This window comes from Quercus robur, chromosome 4 (assembly GCF_932294415.1).
Source record: "Quercus robur chromosome 4, dhQueRobu3.1, whole genome shotgun sequence".
Taxonomy (NCBI): Eukaryota; Viridiplantae; Streptophyta; class Magnoliopsida; order Fagales; family Fagaceae; genus Quercus; species Quercus robur.
Genome location: NC_065537.1, coordinates 22003834 through 22015570, shown reverse-complemented (window position 1 = coordinate 22015570; position 11737 = coordinate 22003834). Strand labels below are relative to the sequence as shown.

The window sequence follows — 11737 nt, the reverse complement described above, 5'->3', positions numbered from 1 at the left end:
ATGCTTTGGCTATGACTTCTCCTCGGACATGATGCTTCTCGGACGGGCCTGTGTTTAGGTAGCCCATTGTTTTGGGCCGGGCCCCACAACTACTTTTATATATTTTTAAATAACTATTAAATTAATTATGACATCATCGCAATTCGATCTCGGTTCGACCTCAGTCAGACCTCAAAAATCTTGAACCTCTTTCTTTTAAGGTTCATTAAATGATCCGAATCTGAAAACCATGATTATGGTAATGTCAATACTTGACATTATAATGTTTGGTGCATTTATTTGTATAAAAAATTACAGTAATGTAAAATTACCAAAAAAATCACATTACCATATATCATTGTTATGTAATTATCTTATTGAATCTTGATAGTCTTATACAAACACATTGCATGCACTACATGCGCGCTCATAGGCTTTTTTAATCTTTTTTTTTTCAATGTAATTTTTTTTTATTTATCTCAATTTGAAGTTTCGTGTTTGACCATTGATGTTGCACATTTGCAAACTACTTATATAATCATAGTGTGATGAGATTAGCTCCAAAAAAAAATGAACACCAAAATTACATTGAAATCATATGTCCATATATGGATGTATTCACTTTTTGGTGCAAGCCTCACACTTCTGACTATATCAATACTCAAGAATTCACAAATACATAAGAAAGTTCAATTTGGGATGAGTGAAACTTTTTTGACACTAGACCAAAATAGAAAAAGGAAAAAAGCCTCTTAGTATGCATGTTGTGGGTGTGATGAGGCTAGTATATCCACTTTTTCCATTACTTCTAATTTGATTGTCAATTTTTTTATTTTTGAAAAAATAGTATAATTAGAAATAGAATTTTTAAAATATATTCAAACTAAATGCATCTTAAACTAATGCCATAGATATGCTCATGCTCAAATACATTTTTTTTGGACAAATTTTTTATTGACTTCTAATCAGTCACATTTCATTGGGATTTCTCATGTATGTGTTCATAGGCTTTTCTTGTATATTTACACAGCCAGTTGTTCCCTCACGATTGTTAGTCAAGTAGGTTTCATTTCTACTCCCAATTTGTTCGTCTCTAGTGTTTACCACATTCTAGACACTATTAGGGCACTCACCACTGCTGCTTCCACTCCCTTAATGTTGTCTACACCATTAATAGGTGTCCCACACCTATCTTACCATACCAAATACCATATGAATTATTGCATGACACAACTCCCAATTAAAGCCTTCTTAAAGTTTTTGGTTTATGCATGTTTTGTTCCCCTTCAAGCCCAGGAACGCATAAAACTTCAACCCCACTCACCATTTTGTTGTTTTCTTGGTTATAGAATTGAACAAAAGGGGTATAGGTGTTATGATCCCGTTGCCAAACAGCTTAGGATCTCTCGTCATGTGGTTGTTTTGGAACACAATATGTATTACACTTTGTCAAATTTCATGGATTCTACTTCTCCAACTTTAAGTGTGGATCCTATTCCAGACATATTCCCTGAGATCCCATCTACCAACTCACTTCCTAATGAACCAATCGTTCCAATTCTTGCTAGGCCCTCACCATTTGACCTACCTATAGATCTTGTAGCTACTCCTAACCCTAAACTTCATCAATCTATTTGGGTAACAACTTTTCCCTCTCACCTTTGTGACTATTATTGTATATTTATCATTACATCCCTTCATGAACCTCAGAACTTTCGTGAGGCTTCCTCTGACTCATTGTGGAAACAAGTTGTGAAAGAAGAATTGGATACACTATATAAGACACAAACTTGGAATATGGTTGATCTTCCAGCTGGCAAATCCGGTATATGTTGAAAGTGGGTATACAAGATCAAGTCTCACTTGGATGGTAGTATTGATTACTGCAAGGCCTGCCTAGTTGCCAAGGGTTTTACTCTAGAGTATGGGATTGAGTTTGAGGAAACCTTTGCCTAGTTGCTCATCTTTCATCTATTCGATCATTTATTTCCATTACAACATGTTTCCAGTGGTCTCTATTTCAGATAGACGTCAAGATGCCATTTCTCAATGGCAAGTGTAGATATCCCATTTTGCAACTCCTATTTGGCCTAACTCACATTGTAGTGTTATGTCATCACCATTACATGTCTCCAAGATAATATAAAAAATTTGGCCATTTGATCTCCAAATATTTTTTGTAAAACAAATCTTAAGGTCATAACAATAAAAAACAACAATTCATGAGCTTTAATCAGACTATCGAATTAAAAGATATCAAATAAACAAGTTTCATTTTCTCAAAAAAAAAAAAATAACAGTAAGGTACGCTTGCATAAATCAGATTCTTACCATAGGTGATTATAATATCTTAATTTTGATTGGCCTATTTTTAGTCCAATTTAAATTGGGTGATATGTCGTGATCCTATTAACTAAAGGTATGGTTTATTGTAAGGTTGCATGCACCAAATCTAGTTCAGGTGAAAGCATTTATTGATTCATTAAAAAATAGGTAAAAATTGATTAATTAATTAATTAGACATATTTGGATTTAATCTGCTGAACTTGAGAACCATAAAAAAAAAAAAAAAAAAAAAAAAAAAAAAAAAAAAAAATCAAAATTCATAAGAAATTAGGTTTGAATTGGAAATGGAAACAGACAAAACGAAATAGGAAAGATCTGGAGGATTTGAGGACCAAGTGCCGATCGACACTTGGGTTAGAGCCTCCATATTTTCTTCCTTAACTTTTTTGATTTAACTTGCTCCCCACACAAGTTGACCATGAATCTTACATTTTTTACTTAAAAAAAAAAAAAATAAATAAAATAAAAAATAAAATAAAATCCTCAGTCTCTTATTGCCTAGAAACCTAACCCTAGCTCCCCTACCCCCCATCACCTTCAACTCAAAACACTTAGAAATAGTTTAAAATCCGCTCAAAAAAGAAAACCCACAAATTAACCCTTCCAAAATGCTCATTAGTCATTTCCTTTAACAAATGTTTTTCCTTTTGTTATTATTCATCTCCAACCGTTCTTCCTCTCAAACTTGAACATGAAAATCCCTCCTCTCTTAATATATAGAGAATAGAGAAGATTATATGTTCAGATATAATGCTTAGAGTGGAAATGGGGTTGTAATATAGCATATCCTTGATAGAACGAAAAAGAAAACAAAAAACAAAAAACGAAAAACGAGAAGAATTCCATAGAAGAGAACAAGTGTGCAGCTGAAGGGGAACACATTTCCAAGATTGAACGGTGCAGTGAGATTATTGGCACTGGTTGACGCGGTTGTACGGACTTGAACGTTCTTTACAATTTTCCTGGTGGCAATAACGAGTTAACGACTGGGGTCGTTAGGTCTCTCGCAAGGAGGTAAAGCTGCTTCACTGGGTTTCAAAGCCTTATTTGCAGGACCTAGCTAGCTCATAAAGCCTCCGGCGTATGTAAGGGTTCATCGGGAACTCCACGTCGTCCTCAAGCAGCTGGCATTCGCCAAGGCCGCCATTGCACGGCGGAGTGGAGTTGCTTTCAACAAGGACAGCCGAACTGCAACAATATGCGCTGAGAATAAGCATCGCTAAGAATGCCAGAAGATTATAAGCTTCCATTTCACTACCAAATGATCTCCCTCTCCTCAATTCGTTCACATACACTGTCCACCTAGAGACAGAGTGATATATCATTTATATAGTTGGATAAAAAGGTCAGTTTAACAAAGGAGAGGACGATAAGGTCAAAAAAGTAAGTGAACTCCCTCCAATAACTGAATCACATGCACATGCATTGTACTGCACTTGAAAAGTATTTTTCTTGTCTGATGTCGTACTTTATTGTTAATATATGGACTCCATTCAAGTAAATTTCTTTGCCAGATCGAAGGGGCTCGGTAGATGAGTTTGAATAATGTTGTTTGAATGTTTTTGATATATATATAAAGAAAAAAAATGTATAAAATATGTGTAAAGTTATTTAAAATGCTTAAAAATGTATTCAAAATGAGCTACCAAATAACAAGCCCTAAGCAATTTGAGATTTAAAATTTTTTTGTAGAAATTGTGATTCAAAATAACGTAGAAATTGTGATTTAAAATTTTTTGTAAAAATATGTGTTCAAAGTACTTAATAAGTTATAATGCAAAAAATGAAAAGAAAAGTGTTTAGTACCATATTTTAAATAACATATTATAAATATGAAAAAATATGTGAAAGATGCTAAAGCAACCCTATTAAATTGAAGTTCATCATGAGAAATTTTCAACAATTATTCACTTCAGCCAATTGGTGGTCGTATAATTATAATCTAATAGAAAATAAACTATAATCAAACGTCACCAAAATGACTAATGCTTTTTTTTTAACAAAGATTTGATGTTTGTAATATGTTATTTGTTTCAACTCCAATCTTGGCCCATGAAATGTCAATTTAATGGGAAATTCATGATTTTTTAGAAGAGCACAAATTTATACGGATAACTGGACTTTTAGTCAAATCTTGACTAAGCCCTATTTAGGTTGGTTAAACTTGGTCAGACTAAGTAAAATATGGTAATTTTGTATTCTAAGCTCTTGGACCATAAAAATGATTTATCTAACGTCTGATTGGTACAAATTAAATTATTTCAAGTATTTTCTCTTCTTTTTTTTTTAATATTAAAAATGCAATTTTTGGCTCTTTAAGGCTTAAATTGGCATTTTGGCAAGCAAATCAAGGTACGTAAGACAAAATACAGCATCAACAATCATCTATATAAATAATTTCCAATAAAACTCAAACAATCCATAAATATAAACTAGCACGAGTTTCGAAATTGAGCACGTGAAAAGAGATTAATAAAATAACAGAAACTGTATGATTAGGAAATTAAGAAGTTTATTTCCCTTCATTTATTAATTACTTATGGAGAGAAATTAAGCATGGCTTTAAGTTCACACAGAGAACAAGATTTTCCCTCATACATGATTTGTCACGTTCATATTTATTTCCCAATCATGCATCTTCACAGATGTCTGCTTTTTTAGTTCATATAAGTATAGTCCATCCTCTTGTGCTATCCATATACAATGATCTCCGCCGCATTTCTTTTGGAATTTCTCATTTGATGTAAATACATCAAAAACAGCATGGAACTTATCTTGCCAAAACTTGCAATAGTAGAGCGTTGTACCTATAACATTTTGGTGAAAAGAGAATTCCCAATATGTGTTGGGCTGAAGATTCTTAAGGTGGAAATCAGTATCTCTAGATTTACAATGGTAGTAAAGCAATTTGTTGTTAAGGTTGTTGACAATTCGTACATAGTTATTTCTAAATGGTTTGGGTATCACTGTAAATGCACTGCTTAAGCCAAAGGCTAACACAAGGACAAGCCAAAAAGAAGATAAATGGGATATTGTTCTTTGATTCATTTTTCCAATGTTTCGAGAAAGCATTGGGTTGCTCTCAAAATGTACATTTTATATGATTTTCAATGGAAATTCAATGAAGATAGTATTAATAAATTTCCAAGCTTAACCTTTATTTGAATATTCAATGAAAATAATTTAAAATTTTAATGAGACTTTTTCACTGACTTTATTTTAATTTTAATTAAGGAATGATATTTACTTATCTATAATCTATAATTAATATATATATCAAAAAAATTATGATATATAATTTTTAATTGAGATTAAATTTTATTTTATATTTAGACTTTCAATTAGAATCTTGACATGTTCTTTTCTTTAATTAACATAATCAATAGTTTTATAATCTTGAAAATTATAAAAATACTGTTAATAATTACCATAATCATATATATTAACAAATATTAAAATATCTATAAAAGCACAATCATAATAAATACCTATTAATTAAAATATCTATAAAAGCACAATCATAATAAATACCTATTAACAACTATCATAATTATTAAATTTTATATTTAATATATAATTATTAGAATATTTTTCAAATTCTTATATAATTATAAGTGTTTGTAGGGTGTGGGAAGCAAGGGCCAAGGTTTAAGTTTCCAAAAGGGAGTTTCTCACACATATACACTTAGATTAGGCTAGAGTAGAATTTTTATCTTATATATATAATAAATAAATAATTGAATAATACTACCGACACAAACTATTTTACAATATTTTTACAAATTGCTGATGTAGCAAATTTTTACTAGTTCTAATATGGGTTCATCCCTAACATCGCATTTTTACTTACAAAAACTATTTGAGAAATGCTAAAGCCACATCAACAGTTTATAAAAATGTTGTAAATTAGTTTGTATTTATTGCATTACTTATTAAACTTTTCCATGCATTGCACTTGTTGCTAACTAGTAGTACATTTTAATTTGAAAGAAAATGAATTAAATGATATTTGATTGAAATGTTACTTAAAAAAAAAGGGTGATACTAAAAATACTACAAATTTTGATGTGTTAAACACACAACAAAAATGCAATTAAGTAATTTATTGATTACTGACTGTTAGTCTCTAAAATTTACTTGTCGATTGTTTTAGTCCCTAAAATTTCAAATGAGAGCTTTAGTTCCTAAAATTGGTTCCTCAAAAAAAAAAAAAAAAAGTCCCTAAATTTTTATTTTTATTTTTAAAAAAAGAGAGAGTACTATTGGTCCCTCCATCTACTTCCATAATTAGTTTTATTGTCTATGTGTCTAGCTAATGGAGTAATAAAGTGAATTTTTTTGTAACATGATAGCCACTTCATTTTTTAAAAATTACATGGATAAAAATTTAGATCCAAACCCATTTATTGAACTCATTTCTAGAACTTGATTCAAATCGAAACTTGATATATGTATCTTGAAGGCAGTTTAGGGAATTTTCTTATGAATACAAATTGTAGGGATAAGGGCCCAAAATCATATATTGGGCCTTGGGCTTTGTCCTAGGACATTGATCGGTCCAAGAAAGAATAAACAGTGATGAGGGTGTTAAGTTCAGAGTTCCATGAGTAAGTTAAAATTGGGAAGGCATGCCAAGGAGGCATATCTCCATAGATAAGCTAAGCACGAGCTAGATGTGTATCATAGTATTCAAGGTGACCTTCCAAAAAGTTTCAGTGATGGGCATGATCATCGTGAACGTACAAGAGGGAGGGGAGCTCAGAAATATCTAAGGGAAAGCTGCTGCCACAGCATTGAATGCTTTGCAGCTAACTTTCTGGCTGCATTTATGTGGAGCATTGAATTTAAACCCGTACCGGACCGTACAGTCGGATCGTAAAACCCTCGAACCGTTCACATCTACGGTCCATTTAAGGTGAAGAACTGTTCCATGCGAAAAAAGCATGGAACCGTCCGGACCGTAGTCTGACCATCTGGTTCTGTGAACTGTGATCGGTTCACACGGTTCAAATGGGCTGCCTTGTTTTAGCTTAAAATGGCGTCGTTTCGTCCTTTTTTTTTTTTTCCTTAATACAGCGTCGTTTGGGGCATTCTGATTGAATAACCCTAATTCCCTAAAACGAAACCCTCAGATCCCTCACTCTCTCAATCACTCTCTGCCTCTTCCTCACTCTCTCAATCACTCTCTCGTCTCTGCCTCTTTCCCTCGTCGCCGTCGTAGCTCATCCCAGATCGCAGCTTACTCTCTACCTCTCTCTCATGCTCATCTTTCTCACGCTCATCGTAGCTTAGCCGTCGCAACTCACTCTCTGCCTCTCTCTCACGCTCATCATAGCTCAGCCGTCGTAGCTCACTCTCTGCCTCCTCGTCGTCGCCGTCGTTTGGTACAATAATCAATTTTTGTCAATTTTTTTTTTTTTTTTTAAATTTTAATGTTGTGTTCTAGAGGTACTAGATTTGGTTGTGTTTGACTTTATTTGGTGAGTGTTAGATCCAAGCTGTAGATTTAGATTAGATTGTGTCTGTATTTTGATTGTTTTTTAAGGTTGTTTTTTGGACACTTAATTTTGTTACTTTAAATTGTGCTTGGTTTTTTAATGTGATCGGATTTAAGAATTTATGGTCAGAGCAGAAAAAGAAAGGAAAAGGAAATTATGTTTGTCTATCCACTGTGGGAGTGAGTGAAACATATGTGTGTGTGTGTGTGTGTTTGGTTTAGCTAAAATTTGGAGTAAAATTCCGGATATGTATTTAAGCTTACTGAGATTTATCTGTGGAAGCTTTGACAACATTATGGGAACTTTCTGAATATAGATTTTGAGATTTAGGGAGAATTAATTGATAGAGTTTATTCTTCTTACTGAGATTTATCCATGGAAGCTTTATCCTTTTTAATTCTTCTTTCTTTTATAGCAATTTATATTTTATGAATAGGAATAGAATTGATTGACATTACTTGGTGTATTTATGTGGATAGAGTCTATTGTTATGTTTTAATTTGTAGTGTCTTTACTCTTTTTTACCGTTGGTAGTGTTTTGACATTACTCTTTTTTACGGTTGGTAGTGTTTTAATGTGCATGAAGTTGTGATTCTTTGAATATCTGTATTTCAAAAATTGATGGGTCTATGCGTGTTTGACTGGTTGATTAGTCTTTTATATTAAAATGGAAACAGAGACCAAGTCTACTCCATCACATGAAGTTGATTCCAATGTAGTGGAGTCTAGCTCAAGAGTAAGGGAAAAGGTTGATCCGGCTTGGGAACATTTTAGCCTTGAGGCAGATGAGAAGGGACAGAATACTTTTACATGTGTGTATTGTAGGCAAACATATAAAGGTGGGGGTATTAATAGGATGAAAAAACACCTTTCGAAGATAAAAGGTGATATTGGATCGTGTAAAAAGGTTTCTCATGATGTGAGATACCAAATGCTGGAATATGTGAAGGAGTTTGAGTTGAAGAAAAAAGCTGAGAAACAACGTCAAGAAGAAATGTTTAGTGTGCCTTCCACAAATAGTGATATGCAAGAAGATGAAGATGTTCAAGAAGTATTTACTAGTGGGTTGCCTAAAAAACTTGTTTTAGGTAAAAGAAAGGGTACAAAGCCAGTAGATAATTACTTTGCTCCAAGAACTACTCCAGGAGTTCAACCTGGTCTTAAAAGTGTGTTCCAAAGCAAAGAAAGGGCGAGGGGTGAGGCAAGCTGATATGGCTATTGCAAGGTTTCTGTATGACAATTGCATTCCTTTTAATGTAGTGAATTCAGTGTACTACCAACTGATGATTGATGCCATAGCTGCGGCTGGTCCTGGTTACAAAGGTCCATCTTATCATGCTGTACGGGTCCCTTTGTTGAGGGATAGTAAGAAGGAGGTTCAGTTGTTGGTTGAGTCACAACGTAGGCATTGGGCAGAAGTTGGATGTATACTTATGACTGATGGTTGGACAGATACTAGACATAGGTCATTGACTAATTTCCTTGTTTATTGTCCTAGGAGAATGGTATTTGTAAAATCAGTTGATGCCTCAGATATTGTGAAGAATACTAGAAACTTGTTTAAATTGTTTGATGAAGTAGTTATATGGGTTGGTCCAAAAAACATAGTTCACATGGTTACTGATAATGCTTCGAATTATGTATCTGCTGGTAAATTGTTGTGTGAAAAGTATAAAACTATTAGTTGGTCTCCTTGTGTAGCACATTGCCTGAATCTTGTGTTGCAGGATATGGGAGACATGCCTCATGTGGAGAGACTAAAAAATCATGCAACCAAAGTTACAGTTTTTATTTATAATCATGTGGCTTTGATTGCTTCGTTGAGGAAGAGACCTGGTTGGACAAATATTGTACGTGTAGGAGCAACAAGATTTGCTACTACTTTCCTTTCATTTGGAAGCTTTCATGTGCATAAGCATGACTTGCAAGCCTTAGTGACTAGCAAATTCTTTGTGGACAATAGATTGGCAAGAGAGTCAAAGACAAAAGAAGTAGTTTCTATCATTTTGGATAATTCTTTTTGGGATGATATTAATGTTCTTGTCAAGATTTCATCGCCACTCATTCATTTGTTACGGATTGTTGATTCTGATCAAAGGCCTGCAATAGAATATGTGTATAAGGGCATGCATAGAGCACGGTTGGGAATCAAGAAGATCTTCCGAATGAAAAAGCACTTGTACAAGCCATACACCTCAATTATAAAAAATCGTTGGGACAAACATTTGCGTAAAGATCTTCATGCTACTGCATATTGGTTAAATCCCGCTTTTCAATATGATGAGGAGAATTTTTGTCGGAAACCAGCAGTAAATATGGCTATTACGGACTACATTGGGACAAAATATGATGGTGATCAAGAAAATGTAATTAAAGAAACCCAATATTTTCGAGACCGTTGTCAACAAGCAAGACCACTCATCCAAGTGAGAAGTAATTAGTTTACTTTAATATTATAAACAAATCTTAGTTTTTTTGTTCATGTTGAAAGTTAGTTTTGATACTATAGTTGGAATAACTGAAGTGATTATTCAATTGAAAGTTTGTTTGTTTATGTTGATTAATATTAGATTACGTTGTGTTATGAAAATTAGATGAATGGTGGAAGTTATGGGGTGCTGATGCTCCAAACTTGCAAAAATTGGCAATTAGAATCCTTAGCCAAACTTCCGCCTCTTCCGGATGTGAGCGTTGTTAGAGTTTATTTGACCAAATACATTCTAAGAGGAGAAATAGGTTGGAGCATCAAAGGCTCAATGACCTTGTGTTTGTTAATCATAACTTGCGATTGAGACATAGGTAACTAAATGCTATATCTTGTGATTATATTAATTTTTAAGAAATCATTTATATAATGTAATTGTTAGTTACTAATTATGTTCAAATTCCAATAATGAGCATGACATTTTATGCAGGCTTTACAACAAAAAGTTTAATTTTGACCCCATTGATTAAGCAAGTATCGACAAAACTGATTTTTGGGTATTTGTGGAAGAGGAAGACTCATATCTTAATTATGAAGAGTTGGAGAATGTAATTTATGAAGAGGGTGCATATCCAGCAAGTGTAGAGGCTTCTTCTAATATTAAAGGTTAGTTTATATGTAAACAATTTGATAACCTATAGTGATTTTTCTTTTATTTTTTTCAAACTTGTATAAACATTATAATAATTTTTCTTTTTCTTTTGTTCAAACTTGTGTGTAGAATCTATAGATGATAGCAGTAAGGTTGAAGGAATTGATTTAGGAACATTTGGACAACCTATTCGCCCTCCTCCTAGATTTCCAGGGAATGATGACAAGCATAATAACTTTCATGACATTGATGATTTATGATCATAATAATTCTATTTGAACTTTGAAGTTCTATTTTGTATTTTATAGATAATTTCTATGTCTTTTTGTAAGACACAGTGTGTAACTTGGAGTTTGAAGTTTTATTATTATTTTTTAGAAATAAGTTTTATGTATTTTTGTAAGAAACGATGTGTAGTTGTGTACTGTAACTTGGAGGCTTGTTTATGCATTTTTACTTTGTCCTTTTAAGTTTTATGGACTACATTGGCTAGTTTGGACTACATTGGGGTGTGAATTTTGGTAATAGAAGCAGTACTAGTACCAGTACTCCATCTATGGCTGCTTAATTAATTATTATTTATGCATGTTTTACCTTTGTGTTAGTATAGTTAATTAGTAATAGTAAGGTCTTTTTGTGCTTTTGTAATAGAAGCTGTAATAGTACTTTGTAGCTCGTGCATGTCTGAGCAGGAATCTGGATATATCTGTAATGCATGTGCATGAAAGTACTTGGATGAAGATTTCATTGCAAGCCCACTCTCTTGAGATCTAGCTAGGGCTATGAAGATGAATATATTATATATAGATATTTCAAACTAGTAATTTATTAAGCCTT

At 33.0% G+C, this 11737-nt stretch overlaps 1 protein-coding gene across 1 annotated transcript; it reads left to right on the top strand.

The window, feature by feature from the left end:
* Positions 1-9034: 9034 nt before the first annotated feature.
* On the top strand, positions 9035-11160 carry LOC126721559 (uncharacterized). Its single transcript, XM_050424609.1, has 4 exons — positions 9035-10175; positions 10418-10507; positions 10780-10914; positions 11030-11160. Exons 1-4 carry the CDS (start codon positions 9035-9037, stop codon positions 11158-11160), a joined length of 1497 nt encoding a protein of 498 aa, XP_050280566.1.
* The last annotated feature ends 577 nt before the right edge of the window (positions 11161-11737 follow it).